At 44.9% G+C, this 16,749-nt stretch overlaps 1 protein-coding gene across 1 annotated transcript; it reads right to left on the bottom strand.

Annotated features, from left to right (window-relative positions):
* Positions 1 to 287: 287 nt before the first annotated feature.
* ZNF251 (zinc finger protein 251) lies at positions 288 to 16,107 on the bottom strand. Its single transcript, XM_087447234.1, has 3 exons — positions 14,912 to 16,107; positions 14,361 to 14,474; positions 288 to 1,293 (listed from the first exon to the last, which is right to left on the bottom strand). Exons 1-3 carry the CDS (start codon positions 14,994 to 14,996, stop codon positions 374 to 376), a joined length of 1,119 nt encoding a protein of 372 aa, XP_087303360.1. The 5' UTR covers positions 14,997 to 16,107; the 3' UTR covers positions 288 to 373.
* Positions 16,108 to 16,749: the final 642 nt, after the last annotated feature.

Here is a 16,749-nt window from a genome sequence, read left to right as displayed (position 1 = left end):
CCATCACACACAGAGTGCTTCTCTCCAGTTAGAATCTGGCCATGTGGCCTAAGGCTGGAGCTGTGAACAAAGGCTGGACCACATTTTCTGCATCCACGGGGGTTCTCTCCAGTATGAATTCTCTGATGCTGAGTGAGGGTTGACCTCTGGCTGAAGGCTTTCCCACAATCACTACATTCATAGGGTTTCTCTCCAGTGTGAACTCTCTGGTGTAGGGTGAGTTGTGAGCTCTGACTGAAAGCTTTCCCACATTCAATGCACTGATAGGGTTTCTCCCCAGTGTGAACTCTGCGATGCTGGACAAGAGTTAAACTACGACTAAAGGTTTTGCCGCACTCATTACAAACATAGGGTTTTTCTCCAGTGTGAATCCTTACGTGTTCAGTAAGGTGAGAGTTAAAACCAAAGGATCTGACGCATTCATTACATACATAGGGCTTCTCTCCAGCCCAGTATGAACCCTATGATGGAGAAAAAGGCTTGGACTTCGACCGAAGGCCTTCCCACACTGATTACATTCATGGGGTCTCTCGCCAGTGTGAATTCTCTGATGCTGTGTTAATTGTGGGCTCTGGCTGAAAGCTTTTCCACATTCATTATATTTGTAAGGTTTCTCTCCTGTGTGAATTATACAATGTTGAAGAAGAGTTGAGCTTCGACTGAAAGCCTTCCCACATTCACTACACCCAAAAGGTTTTTCTCCAGTATGAATTCTCTGATGGAGGAGGAAGTAGGAATTGAGACCAAAAGTTTTCCCACATTCATTACATTTAAATGGTTTATTTCCAGGGTGAACTCGATGGTGCATAAGAAGGCTTGAGCTATGAGTAAAGGCTTGGCCACACTGACCACATTCATAAGGTTTTTCTCCACTGTGACTTCTCTGATGTCTAGTTAGGTCTGAATTATATTTGAAGGTTTTGCTGCATGTTTCACATGTAAAGCCTCTCTCTCCTGTTTGATTTCTTTGAAGTCTAACAACATTTTGGTTCAGATTCAAGTTTCTATCAAATGCACCACTCTCCTGGGTTTTTTCTCCTGGAGAGCTTTCCCTACACACAACAGTTTCTTTCCTAAAACCTCTCTTGTGAAGATGAGTTTTCCTCAAATTCTGCCCATCAGAATTTCCCAGGTGTCCTTCTAGTTGACCCTTACAGTCCCAAGCTTCCTGCACCTTGGGTGCCTGTGGATTACCCCTTGAGAATCTTCTTGCTATCAATTCTGGGGTTTTTACTTCTTCAGAACACTTCTGGTTTAGAATGAATACTTCCTTCTCAGTCCCAGTCTCAGAATCTGTTACACAAAGCATAAAGGAATTACTAGAGAAAACCATCTATCAGGAACAATATCCATAATGTGTTAAAAGCTCCTATACATTGTCATGCAAAAGGTAGACACTCCAATAGAAAAATAAGTGGCAGGCAGAATTCAGAAGTAAAGATGGAAGGGCCGGCCCCGTGGCTTAGCGCTTAAGTGCGCGCGCTCCGCTGCTGGCGGCCCGGGTTCGGATCCCGGGCGCGCACCGAGGCACTGCTTCTCCGGCCATGCTGAGGCCTCGTCCCACTACAGCAACTAGAAGGATGTGCAGCTATGACATACAACTATCTACTGGGGCTTTGGGGGAAAAAATAAATAAATAAAATTATTAAAAAAAAAAAAGAAGTAAAGATGGCCAATCAACAGGATAAAAATATTTAAGCTCATTAGTAATTAAAGAAATAGAAATTAAGACAAATTATTATTTTTCACCTATAAAACTGGCAATTAATCCACTCAACAAAATAGAAGGCCAGGCATGTGCTAGGTAAGGAATATCACAGTGAGGAAGACAAATACAGTCTCTGACCTCATGAAGCTTACGTTCTGTTCAGATAGACAGATAATTAAGCAAGTAAATTTTTAACAAGGACGATAAACCATGTGACATGGGAATTACATGGAAATATGTGAAAATACATCATGGGCTCCAAGCTAGTCTACATGGTGAGAGAAGACCTCTGGGAAGAAGTGAGGTTTAAGCTAAAACCTGAAGATGACAGTTAGCAGTGGCAGACACGAGGGCCTGGATGTGATGTATGACAAACTCAGGTTCAAAAATTAAAAGAAACTCACTATGGACAGAGCAAGAAGTGTGAGGAGAGAGCAGCAAGATGGGGAAGGCAACAGATCACGAAGACACTAAAACTCAAGAACTTTAGACTTTATTCTAAATACTTAAAAAAAATAGTACCCAGTGTTGATGAGAATTGAAGAAACAATCACTGTCTTTTTCTGTTGGTAGGACTATAAATAAATATGACTTTTTAAACAGAAAGTTGGAAATAGGTACCAAAAGAATTGATATATGACATATTCTCTGTCCCAAAAGTATGCTTCTAGGAGTTATTCCTAAGTGCACAGTCATATGCACAAAGAGATGGTGACTCAAACAGTCACTGAAGAGCCCTTTTTAATTGTAAGGAAACAAGAAACAACCCAAATGTCCAAAAAATGGGGGATTGTTAAACTGGTTATAGACTACTCATATAATGGAACCGTTCTGCCATTAAAATCATATAGTAGAACAACATATAATTAAAAGTCCACGATCTATTATAAAGTAAAAATCATGTTCTCAAATTATATATACTGCATAAACCAAGTTTTAAAAATATATATGTAAGATAGGTGCTGTTTCTTCCTTGCATGTTTAGTACCAGTTGGTGAAGCCATCTGGGCTTGGCATTTTCTCTGAGGAAGGGTTTTAAATTGCTGAGTCAATTTTTTTAATACTTACAGGATTACGTAGTTAACCTTTTCTTGTGTCAATTTTGATACATTGTACTTTTCTAGGGTACTTATACATTTTATCTTTTTTTTTTTTATGATTATTTCTGCCCTTTTTTTTTGTGAGGAAGGTCAGCCCTGAGCTAACATCCATGCTAATCCTCCTCTTTTTGGTGAGGAAGACCGGCTCTGAACTAACATCTATTGCCAATCCTCCTCCTTTTTTTTTCCCAAAAGCCCCAGTAGATAGTTGTATGTCATAGTTGCATATCCTTCTAGTTGCTCTATGTGGGACGCGGCCTCAGCATGGCCGGAGAAGTGGTGGGTCGGTGCGCACCTGGGATCCGAACCCGGGCCACCAGTATCGGAGCACACACACTTAACCGCTAAGCCACGGGGCCGGCCCTATACATTTTATCTTTTTTTTTAAATAATTTTATTTATTTATTTATTTTTTCCCCCAAAGCCCCAGTAGATAGTTGTATGTCATAGCTGCACATCCTTCTAGTTGCTGTATGTGGGATACGGCCTCAGCATGGCCGGAGAAGCGGTGCGTCAGTGCGCACCCGGGATCCGAACCCAGGCCGCCAGCAGCGGAGCATGTGCACTTCACCGCTAAGCCACGGGGCCGGCCCTACATTTTATCTTAATGTTCAAAATTTTTGGCACAAATGTGGTCAAAGTATCTTTTTATCATATGTCTGTAGTATGTGTGTTGATGCCTCCTTTTTCATTTTGGTTATTTGTTCCTTTTCTCTTTAATTCTTGATCAGTTACATCTAGAAAATAGAAAGAGGTGATATATGCCCCAATTCCTTTTGTGAGGTTAATTCAACTTTGATACCAAAACTTGACAACAGCAATATGAGAAAGGAAAATTTCAGGCCAATCTTACTCAAAATTACAGACGCAAAAACCCTAAATAAAACATTAATAAACCAAAACCAGTAATACATAACAAGGATAACAAGTTGGGTTTATTCCAGGGATGCAAGTTTAGTAAAAATCAATCAGTGTAACTCACCACACTTATAGAAAAGGGGAGAAAAATCATATGATTGTCTCAACAGATGCAGAAAGAATTTTTGATAAAATTCAACACTGATTTCTCATTAAAACAAACCCCCGAACTCTTAGAGAACTATGACCAGAAGGAAACTTCCTTAATATAAGATTGGTATCTACAAAAACACCTACAACAGACACTATACTTCCTGGTGAACGTGGAAGTTTCCACTAGAGGTTGGGTATGTCTGCCATCACTTTCTATTTGGTATTGTCCGGGCCAGACCAGAGCAATAAGACAAAAAGAAATACAACAGTCAAAGATTAGAAAGAAAGAAATGAAATCATCATTCACAGGTAAATTACCAGAATTAATAATAGTTTATCAAGTTTGCTGAATAAAAAAATCAAAGTATTAGTTACATTTCTATGTACAAAAAGTAGTTAAAAATAAATAGGTAGAAAATTACAATGAAAAGATATCATTTAAGCCCAAATAGGAAACCACCCAAATGCCCATCAACAGCAGAATGGATGACTAAATAACGGCAAACCCATGGAAGAGATTACACAACAGTGAGAATGAATGAACCACAAGAGCACACAACAGCACGGACAAATCTTACAAATGTAATTTTGAGTGAAAGAAGCCAGACACGAAAGAATATGTGCTATATAAATTCCATTTATACAAAGTTCAAAACCAAGCAAAACTTAGTAGCTACCCTGGGGGGCAGTAGTGACCAGAAGTGGCATAAAGGGGGCTTCTGGGGTGCTGCTAATGTTTTGTCTCTTACTCTGGTGGTTACATGGCTGGGTCCAATTCATGAAAATTCAGTAAGCGATACAGTTACAAGTCGTGTGCTTTTATGTATGTATGTTACATTTCAATAAAAAGTATTTTTAAAGAAAAAAATTAATATACTGCCCTGACTGTAATATAAAGGACAAATAAAAGTAATTTACAAACAAAACAAACAGAGAGAAAGAGAGAGATACCATCTATATTAGCATAGAAAAAACATCAGACACCTAGGAGTAAATCTAATCAAAGAGATAAAAGACCTTCTCACAGAAAAATAATCATTATTGAGAGAAATTAAAGAGGACCTAGGTAAATAAAGAGATATAACATGTTCATGGATTGGGGTATTCAGATTGTAAAGATATCCATTTCTCCCCAAATTGATTTAATGCAACCTTGACCAAAAGCCCAACTATTTTTTTGTTTTTTTGACAAGCTGATTCTAAAATTAATATGGAAATGCAAAGGGTCAAGTATAGGTAAGATACCAATGTGGACAGACGGACAAGGAGGTGGAAGACTAGCTTTCCTGGATATCAAGACTGGTCAATCAAGACTGGTCAATGACAGACAACGGAACGATGGAGAAGAAATTAAATCCACGTGCTCTCCTGGCTTCACGGAGCAGGCACCTCCCCATGACCGGCACCAAGGGCTACTTCCTCGCTGGTCAAGAGCTCGGACTGCGAAGTCAGGCCCAGCTGGGGCAAACGCTCATTCACTTTAAGCTACACTTTTCCCTTTCAGAAATAAGTGATAATAATTTTCTTTAAAATTCTTACGTAAATAAGATTTGAAATTTTTAACATGAAATAAAAAACACATACACTACAAGAAGACGCGAAAATGTACATTTCTCAGTTTGAAAAAGCATTACCTGAAACATGAGATTAAAATAAAGAAAATCTCTATGGAAAATTAAATGCCCTTAAAAGTGGCTTTGTTTTTTATGCCCCTGGTAAGGGCACCATTACCAGACAATCTGAAAACGAAACACAGATATGGTACTTTTTAATCCATGTGAAGACCTGGACTTTTATACCAAAACAACTAAAACTGCTTATATTTCTTAAAATGGGTTTAATAATAACAACAAAGTGACCCTTATCTAAACTGGGACTTACTGTATGGAAATGCAGCACGAACATGGGTTACTAGTAAATGTAATATAATTTTTTAAATAAAAATACAAATGACCCTTTTGAGTGGAGTCTTATTACAAAGGAATTCCAACAATATTGTAAAATGCTGTAGACCAATAAACTTTGTCCACTTGATCTGAGTACAATATAAAGATTTATACAATTTTTAAACAATTGATGTTTAGTGATTCTTAAGGTTAATTTTGCATTATATTTTGCTAGTAATGTGTTTTTTTGTGTGTGTGTCATTCATAAATGATTTGGGAATCTTAAGACTATTTCAAAACTGAGATAATAAATGCCGATATTTCTATAAAAATTTTTAAACAGAGTTCAACCGTAAAGCTCCTTGTTATGAAAGTTAAAAGAAAAACTGGCAAAAAACCCCACCATTTTTCACGTCATTTTTCCTATGTTCTGCTTTTAGCAATCGTACAAATTCCCTGTTAAACGCTAGGTTCCTCCCTGATGTCTTACTTTAACGTAAATACAAGTTTAAAAATAGGTCTCACGCTGTCACAAACACTTGACCTCCTTTCTTGAGACCCCTCGGGTAACAACGTTCCACGCGGCAGGTCCCTGGCCCCGCAGAGGCTGCGCCGCCGCGGCCCGGTCCCGCGCGGGTGACCTCAGCCACCGTCCTGCGCGTCCCGGCAGGCCCAGCAGAGCCTCCGCGCTCACGTCACCGCCGGCCCTGAACTCGGGGAACGCACCCCGCACCGGCCGGGCGCAGCCAGGCTCCACCCGCCGCGGCCCAGGCTCCGCGGCCACCGGGGCCCCGCGGTGGGACAGCGCATGTCAGGTGAAACCACTCAGAGCAGGACGGGAGGAGGCCGGAGGACGCTAACGCACGTCCCTGTGACCACAGCCTGGACACAGTCCACGTGCAGGCACTGCCAGAGCCCCGCAGCGAAGATCAGAAGGCACAAGGACACGGACAAGAGCGTGCCTGTGGTTCCCCAGGAGACACCGCTCGGTGCTGAGAACTCCTCTCCCTGCATCCAAGCCCATCAGGTTCAGCCTAGGCACCCTGCCCCCAACAGACTCTGGGGAGTTTGGGGTAATTACTGTCAAAGCAGGACGCCTGCGCTCACCACTGCTCTTTTGCAGGAGAAAACCCAGCAGAATCACCTTTTCCCACGCGACTGAAAGGGATGCCCACGTGGCTCGGACACCCGGCCACCCTGCGGGCGCTGCCTCTCTGTCAGGGGTACCATCGCACCTACACTGTCTCCGGCGCAGCACCATCCTTCCTTAGGACCCATCCTCCTTCCACCGGCCCAGACAGGGCTCCAAGTCTTCCCATGACCCCTGAGGGGAGCCCATGATGTCAGATCCCACCTGCGATGATCCAGGTGACAACTGGACAGCAGAGCTACACCACACTGGGCATCTTGTTCTACGTGTGGCACTAACCATATATAACAGCCTAATTCCACTACAAGTTTAGAATAGCTCAATCAACACTTTAGTCAAAATTACCACAAAACAGTGGCTATTGGAACCATGGTTTTATAAAACTATTCAGCTCTTAATTTTTCTCTAGCCAGTAAAGACATATGTGTCCTCAATAAAATGTACTGCACACCAATGGAACTTTCTGGTGACTATGATGTTTGTTTTTTTTTTAAATTTTTAAATTTTATTTATTTTTTCCCCCAAAGCCCCAGTAGACAGTTGTATGCCACAGCTGCACCTCCTTCTAGCTGCTGCATGTGGGACACGGCCTCAGCATGGCCGGAGAAGCAGTGCGTCGGTGCGCGCCCGGGATCCGAACCCAGGCTGCCAGTATCAGAGCGCGAGCACTTAACGGCTAAGCCACGGGCGGGCCCTGTTTTTTTTTTTTCAATTTTATTTATTTATTTTTTTACCCCCAAAGCCCCAGTAGATAGTTGTATGTCATAGCTGCACATTCTTCTAGTTGCTGTATGTGGGACGCCGCCTCAGCACTGCTGGAGAAGCGGTGCGTCAGGCCGGAGAAGCGGTGCGTCGGTGCACGCCCAGATCCGAACCCCAGGCCCCCAGCAGCGGAGCGCGCGCACTTAACCGCTAAGCCACGGGGCGGGCCCCACGATGATGTTTTATATCTTGCTGGAGGTTTGGTTTACATGGATGTGTCTATTTATTAAAATTCAGCAAATTTACACTTAAGATTTGTACATGTCACTTATGTAAATTTTACCTCAAAAGAAAAAACTGAAGAAATACTTGTCTCCCGTTAATGATACACACGTATTAAAAGGAAGTGAACTGATGTCTGCGACTTACTTTGAAAAGCAGCAACAGATTACGTGGATGGAGGGATGTGTGAACACATGGGAGTCAAGCACAGGCAAACATTAGAGGCAGGATCCAGGGGCAGGCATACAAGCGTTCACTGTAAAATTCTTTCAACTTTGATATATCTTTGAAAAGTTTCATAATAAGATGTTGGGGGGAAAGCATTGCATATAAATTTTAGAGAATCCAGAACCTATGTGTGATTGACAGGTCACAGTAAAAAGAAAATTTTGGCCAGCTGCATCAGATTGAATGTTAGGACCTATCGGAACTCAAAAGCAAATTATACTAAGTAACATTATAGTAGTACTAGTAGTAATAATCGTTTGCTTGCATTTAACAGGAATATTGACAGAATGTTACTTAAGTCCACATCAATAAAAAAATCCCAAAGAAGTTCACTATACTAAAATATTGGCTAAGTGATAGATAACATGTAAATAAAATAAACTACATGAAGATGAAAATAGATTAGAAGAAACATTATGGAACCTTTACAAAATTCAAGCATCTAAATGGGTAATTGTGGAGAAGGGCATAGATCCCTCTCCCCACCCCAACCTAGAAGGAAATATAAAATCATAAAGTTGGATTTTAATATTATGTCTCAGTAGAAACACAGTTTAGTTCTGAATCTTCTCATGTCTTCACAAAGCCATAAAGAATAACAGGGAGTACAGACAAAAAAGAGCAACCCAACTTCCCTACACCAATGAAAAATCATCAGAAAAATGTTGTCATGAAGCAAAAGGAAATGGTAACCTAACATGCCAACATGAATTAAAAAACAAACAAAAACTTGAAGCTATGAAGGACTCCACAAGCAGAAATACCAGAACTCAACAGACAGCTAGACTCTAGGAGGTGAGGGCCAGACAGGAGGCAGAGAACAGACTGACAGAGTGGGAGGGGGAGGGGAAAGAAAAAAATGTTTAGTGAAGGACTGCAGGGAGAACAGACACCACACCAAACAAAGATAAAGAAATAAATTTTTTTTTAAAGATTTTATTTATTTATTTTGTTCCCCCAAAGCCCCAGTAGACAGTTGTATGTCACAGCTGCACATCCCTCCAGTTGCTGTATGTGGGACACGGCCCCAGCACGGCCGGAGAAGCGGTGCGTCAGTGCACGCCCGGGATCCGAACCCGGGCCGCCAGCAGCGGAGCGCGCGCACCTAACCGCTAAGCCATGGGGCCAGCCCAAGAAATAAATTTTTAAAGGATTGGAGAGAAAATGATAGATGTAGAGACAGATAAAGTCTCCAAAGAGCACTAAATAAATGGAACAGGACAAACAAACCTATAATTCAAGAATGCTTTTCTGAAATGAAATGCCTCAATCTACATACTGAGAGGGCAAACTAAACACCAGGGCAAACTGACCCAGAACAATAAACACTGAGGCATGCCCTAACAAAGTCAGTGGGCTTTAAAGATAAAGAATTTGGCGGAGCATCCAGGTGAAGAGGCCAATTCATTTAGAAGGGAAAGGAGGCAGGTTGGTGTCAGTGACATTTGATGCCAGAAGATGGTGGAATAAGACCTCCAACTTATTTATGGAAAGAAAATGTGAGCCAAGGATTTTACATCCAGTCAGGCGGTCTTTTAAGCGTAAAGGTCACATATGGCTTCTGCCTCTGAGTATGATGGGCAAAGATGCTATTGGACAACCTCCCCGACCCACTGCAGAAAATAGCCATAAAACCTGGACATAACACAAAAAGCAACCATCTGAAGGTAGTGGAGTGAACAGAAGCTGATGTGTGCTGGTGGAGGTGCACACCCACTCAGAGGAGGGGCCCGGGGCATTAGAGTGAGTCCCCTTCCATCGCTCGCAGCCTGAGGCTAAGGGCAGCCTTGCCATGTGCAGAGGCAGGTGCAGATGCAGGGGCACAGGTGAAAAAACACACAGCATTTGTGGCCTGGGGAGCCAGAAACGAGAGGCCAGGCACCGTGAACTCTAAAGATAGTGGAGGATTCCTGGAAAGGAAAGAGCCAGAAAGGGGCACCCCAAACTCTTTCCACCCACATCTCTGACTGATGCCTGAACCACATGCACAGGACAGACTCAAAGCAGCCCAGCTAAGAACAAAAGGCCTGAAGACACCACAGAGGCTGCATGGGAAACAAAGTTTTCAGTGCAAGCCCAGCCATGAAAAGTAGCTTAAATAAAGAGAGTAATGCTCATCAGAGAAAAATAACAGAATCCAGAATCTCCGCTCCAAAATTAGCCAACACACAAAGAACCAAGAAAATGCAACATTTTCATGAGAAAAGAAAATCAACCAAGTTGGACCCTGAAATGAACCAGATGTTGGAATTAACAGACAAGGATTTTAAAGCAACTATTACAATTATCCTCAACGAAGTAAAACAAAACATGAAAATCTCAGGGAAGTGAGAAGTCTCAGCAGAGAAATATAAACAATAAAGAAGAACAAAATACACATTTTAGAACTCAAAAACACAATTTCTAAATTAAAAAGTTCACTGATGGACTTAAGAGACAAGTGGACGTGGCAAAGGAAAGAATAAGTGAACTTGAATCTAGATTAATTATCTGAAGTGAAGAACACAGACAAAAAAGACTTTAAAAATAATAAACAGAGCTGTAGGGACCCGTTAGATGACATCAAATAGTCAAACATATGTATAATTGGAATCCCAGAAGGAGACCAGAGAGAGTACAGTGCAGAAAGAAATTTCAAGATATAAAGGCAAAAATTTCCCAAATTTGATTATAAAGACAGAAATTTGCAGAATCAAGATGCTAAACAACAGCAAGAAGAATAACCACAAAGAAGCCCATATGGAGGCACATCATAATCAAACTGTTGAAAACCAAACATAAAGAGCACATCTTTTTTGTGTGTGTGTGTGAGAAAGATTAGCCCTGAGTTAACATCCATTGCCAATCCTCCTCTTTTTGCTGAGGAAGATTGGCCCTGGGCTAACATCCATGCCCATCTTCCTCTACTTTATATGGGCCACCACCACAGCATGGCTTGACAAGCAGTGCGTCAGTGCACGCCTGGGATCCGAACCTTTGAACTCCGGGCTACCGAAGTGGAGCACCCGCACTTAACTGCTACGCCAGGGGGCCAGCCCCCAAAGAGCACATCTTGAAAGCAGGAGAATGACCTGTTACATCCAGAGAAACAATGATGCAATTAATGGCTGACTCATCATCAAAAACCATGGAGGCCAGGAGAGTGGAACAACATCTTTCAAGTGCTGAGTGAAAAAATGAAATGAAACAAAACAAACCAACCTCTGTGAATCCAGATTTCTATATCCAAAGAAAATATCACTCAAGAATGAAAGGAAAATAAAGGCATTTTCATATAAAAGAAAACTAAGAGAACTGACGGAGCAGATGAGCACCACAAGAAATGCTAAAGGCAGTTCTTCAGGCTGAAGGGAAATGACACTTGGCAGACACTCAGATCGTCAGAAAGGAATGAAGGGCACTGGACACGAAAAATATTGGGGTAAACACAAAAGACTATTTTTTGGCCTTTGTTCTCTTAATTTTTTGTAAACTACAAAACTGTTTAAAACTAAACATAACATTTTCTTGTAGAGTTTTAAAAAATACATAGACATATTACATATAACAATGATAACATAAAGGATGGGGAATGGTTGCAAGATTTCTGGATTTTTTGTGAAGTAGGACATAATGAACTGTGAGTAGACTGCAAAAACTAAAGTAGGAATATTTAATCCCTAGGAAAATCACTATAAAACATGCAAAAAGATTACTTAAAAAGCAAATAGGGGGCCGGCCCTGTGGCTTAGCGGTTAAGTGCGCACGCTCCGCTGCTGGCGGCCTGAGTTCGGATCCCGGGCGCGCACAGACGCACCACTTCTCCGGCCATGCTGAGGCCACGTCCCACATACAGCAACTAGAAGGATGTGCAACTATGACATACAACTATCTACTGGGGCTTTGGGGGAAAAATAAAAAAAAAAAAAGCAAATAGGAAAATTAAAATGGAATTCTAAAAAACGTTCAAATAACCCAAATAACAGCTAGAGAGAGGAACAGAGGAACACAAAACAGAGGAGATAGCTATAAAATAAAAAATAAAATATTATTCACAAATGCCTTTCTGAACCATATCAACAATTATATTAAATATTAATGGGCTTCACACTCCAATTAAAAGGCAAGGATCGTCAAGATGGATTAAAAAACAAGACCCAGGGGCCAGCCCAGTGGCATAGCAGTTAAGTTTGCACGTTCTGCTTCAGTGGCCCAGGGTTCACTGGTTCAGATCCTGGGTGCAGACCCACTCACCGCTCATCAAGCCATGCTGAGGTGATGTCCCACATGGAAGAGCTACACCTCTACAACTATGATACATAACTATGTACCAGGGCTTTGGGGAGAAAAAAGAAAAAGAAAAAGGAAGACTGGCAACAGATGTTAGCACAGGGCCAATCTTCCTCAAAAAAACCCAAAAAACAAAAAACAAAACAAGACCCAATTGTGGGCTGTCTACATGAGATTCACTTGAAGTATAAAGACACAGCTAGGTTGAAATTAAATGGATGGAAAAAGATATACCATGCTAACAGTAAGCATAAGATGGCTGGAGTTGCTATGTTAGTATCAGATAAAATATATTTCAAAACAAAATTTATGACCAAAGATAAAGAGGAATGCTTTATAATGATAATCATAAATGTGAATGACACCAATAACACAGCCCCAAAATACATGAAAGAGGGCCGGCCCCGTGCCTTAGCGGTCAAGTGCGTGTGCTCCGCTACTGGCGGCCCGGGTTCAAATCCTGGGCACGCACTGACGCACCGCTCCTCTGGCCATGCTGAGGCTGCATCCCACATACAGCAACTAGAAGGATGTGCAACTATGACATACAACTATCTACTGGGGCTTCGGGGAAAAAAAAGGAGGAGGATTGGCGATAGATGTTAGCTCAGAGCCGGTCTTCCTCAGCAAAAAAGAGGAGGATTAGCATGGATGTTAGCTCAGGGCTGATCTTCCTCACACACACACAAAAAAATACATGAAAGAAACATGGAAAAAATTACAGGGAGGAACAGGTAACTCCACAATCATACTGGATATTTTAACACCTCTCTCTTAGCAACTGAAAGAGTAACTAGACAAAAAATCAGCAAAGACACAGAGGATGTGAACAATGCCATCAACACCCCCACTCTATTGATATTTATAAACCCCACAACAGCAGTATCTCCATTCTTTTTAAGTACAAATGATACATTTACCAGGATAGACCAAATTTGGAGTCATAAAACAATAACAAATAAATGTAAAAACAATGAAATCACACAGAGGATGTTCTGGACTGCAATAGAATTAAATTACAAATTAATAACAGTAAGAACTAGGAAACACCAACTATTTGGAAATTAAACACACATGTCTAAATAATCATTGGGTCAAAGAAGAAACAGAAGAAAAATTAGATAATATTTTGAACTAAATGATAATAAAAGTACTACAACATATTAAAAATTTGTGGGATGCATCTAAATCTGTGCTTAGAGGAAAATTTATAACTTTAATTGCCTATAAGAAATATCTCAAGTCAATGATCAAAGCTTCTACTTTTAGAAACTAAAGGCCTCATATAACCAATTTTGAATGTGCACAAATTGTGGCTATATTATTCATAAGCGCCTTTCTGAGTAAACTACTAGAAGACAGTAACCATCCAACCCAGAGACGATGGAGAAAATTTTGGTAAAAGGACCAGGGGCAAACAATACATTTAGCTGTAGATCTAAGGCACTAACAAAAGAGGGGATACGAGTGAAGAAGTATTATATGCTTTGACAATGTACAAACAATACAATTGACCAAAAATTGGGAGAAAAAGGGAAAGCAGAGCAGTCACTGGTGTCTCAGTAGCTGGAAGTCAAAGTGAACACTTAGAGCTGACAAGTCAAACAGTAGAAGCAAGTTCAAAGGTAAACATTAAAAAAACAAAAAGGAATATTATTGACTAAAATTGGCAGATGGAGGAAAAAAGAATATGTTTATTTTACAGGTGAATCTGGTGGAGAACCAATAGCTATTGTCTAAAGAAAGAGGGTAAGAAGGTAATTATAGAAAGAGGGAATGAGGCTATTACAAGGTTTAACCACAGAGGAAATCACTAAATGCAAACTTCTCTAATAATCAGAAGAACTGTACATTTTTTAAAGGCAAAGCAAACAAAGCAGTAAGATGAGAGCCTTTACAGCGTGTGCCTATGTTTGCACAAGTATAGGCTGCTGTGTCCGTCTGAGGCTGCCCCCAGGAGCCCAGGGAAGTCAGCATCATTACCCAACCAGCACCCCACTCTGGGGCAGCCCCCAACCTCTCACCTGTCCTGCAGCCGCTCAAGGCCTCCGGTTCCTCAGCTCCCAGAAGATCCAGGACCCACAGCTCTTCGCCTTGTTCCAGCTGGAAGATCAGCTCCGGTTTAGGGACAGGGAGTCCTGTTGAGGACACGGCCCTGGGTGAGCTGGTGTGGACCTGGAGCTGGGGCAGGCCACTCCCCGCCGGGTCTTCAAGCCAGGTGAGAAGTGCAGTCTCGGGACCACCCTGGGCAGGTTGGAGGGGAGCTCTCGCGGTGGGGCGGGGTCACAAAGTGTGTGCTTGTTGGGGGAAAAGAAGGGGTTGGTCAGGGGAGGCAGGGGTGAGCGCTGAAGCAGAATGCACTCCTCAGTCCTCCCACCCCTAGAGGCACATGTGTGGGCGTGGGCAGCGCGGAGTGAAGTCGTTGGAATCGGGAGCAAGGCAGGCTCTCCCACCGGGAATATGCGGTACCTGGGGACAAGGGGCCGGACCCTCTTCTTTGGGCTCCAAAGTGCGGAAGCAGCCCCTCCTCCCAGCTCCCTAGAGGCCCCCACGCAGGCCAGGCGGAGAGCCTCACCCAGCGAGGCCACGTGCCCGTAGTTCTCCAGCATCACGTCCCTGTACAGCGGCCGCTGGTCCGGGCCCAGCCGCCGCCGCCCCATCGCGCGAGAGAAGTACACGGCCACGTCCTGGAAGGTCAGCGGCTCCGCCTCCTGCGACGACAAGTGGCCGCTACCCGGGGCCGCGCCACTGGGCAGACCCGCCGGCCTCTGCGCCGTGGGGACCAGCTGAGCCCCAGAGCCCCTCTCGCTGGGGGAGGGAGTGATGCAATCCCAGGCCCCTGTCTTTGCGTGCTAGGACTGTCGCCTTCTCCGGGCGCGGGGCTCACGGCTCCAGGCGAGGGAGGGCAGGGAGCACGGTGAACTCACGGTGAACTCACCGAGGTGCCGCTGCCATCCTGGGGGAGCGGGGTCTCAGGGAAGACTCAGGACCTGAGGACCTGCTGCCCTGGCCTGGGCCTTCCCTAGCGCACCCTCAGGGGAAGGGGACTCACACTCAGCCCCAGTGTCATTAAGTCACTCCTCTAACTCCCATGGCCCACGGGTGTGGAGGGGGGCCAGGTGAAGGACGGCAGAAATGGGTTCCTGCAGTGGCCTCTTGCGGCCACGCGTCAAGTCCGCCGTAGAAGTTGCTGGTCAGAGGCAGGTCACTGCAGCACGAGCCAACGCGTGTCCGATAGCCCAGAGGTACACGGAAACTCCCCAGAACCGGCAGAGGAGAGCCCCGGCGGGTGGAAGCTGGCAGCTCCAGTGGGCCACTTTCCCGGGCCAAGCTGGTGCGAAGAGCCGCACCCGGGACAGGCCGCGCAGCCCCCAGCCTGGCCCCACCAGGGGGGAGAGGACGTGGGAGGGCGGATGGCGCCGGCCTTCTCACGCCCTCGTCCCCAGCCCCTTGGGTCGGCCTCCCGCGTCCCTCGCCGCCCCTTAGGCCAGGCTGCGGTCGCATCCTCACTCCCCACAGCCTCCCCTCCGGCCTCCTCCACAGCCCTGCGGCCTCGCTGGCTCCGGCCCGCGGGCTCTGGCCGCCAGGACTGCAGGCACAGGGCGCGCGTCTCCCGCGCTCCAGGCCGGTCGGGCCGACCCTCCGCCAGGCAAGTCTCCCCCTAAACCTCGGCGCGGCCGCCCCTCGCCATCGCGACCTCGGCTGGGACCTCCCGAGACTCCGCCTGGACACACCTCGGCCCGCGGCGCCCGCCCCGCCTCCCAGGGAGCCCGCGGGCAGCTCGCGCCCACCGCCCCGGCCACAGCGCGGGAGTAGGAGCCGGGGGGCGGGGCCAGGCGGAGGGGCGGGGCCGAGATGCGCGCGGGGGACGCCCCGCCCCTACCCAGGTGGCCGCGAGGGCGCCCTCGCCCGCGCCGGCGTCTTACCCCCGAGATCGCCGACGCCGGAAACGGCAGCGCGGCCCTGCCCCCGCACTTCTGGGGCTGCTCTAGGACGGCGCGGCGTCTCTGGTCGGCTCAGAGCAAGCCTCGTGCGCGAGGGAAGCGGGTGGGCGGGCGGTGGGCGTCAGGGCTGTGGGACGCTGATTCTCCTCCCACTTCTCTGCTCCAGTCCAGGGAGTAGGTGTTGGGGCGTAGCAGGACCCGCCCCACGCACCTCTTGGCCCCCCGGGGTCACGCTTCTCGCCTGATACCTCCAGTTGGCAGGCCGCGCTCCCACTTATGTATTCTTCTAAATAACAACACATTCACAAATAAAGATGTTCAAATAAAACATGGTTTAAAAGTAGCACTTGAGGCAGCCTTGCAGATGAGGGGAAGGGACTGTCAACTTAAAAGCAAATTTGCATGTTATTTTATCCTCAAAAGGAGTTTATTGTGGACTAGCCAAAAGAATTGCAATTCAGGTACTGCA

Source organism: Ceratotherium simum, chromosome 23, assembly GCF_057802395.1.
Source record: "Ceratotherium simum simum isolate JZ-2026a chromosome 23, ASM5780239v1, whole genome shotgun sequence".
NCBI lineage: Eukaryota > Metazoa > Chordata > Mammalia > Perissodactyla > Rhinocerotidae > Ceratotherium > Ceratotherium simum.
The sequence above is the reverse complement of the archived record's forward strand: the minus strand, read 5'-3'. Positions and strand labels throughout refer to the sequence as shown.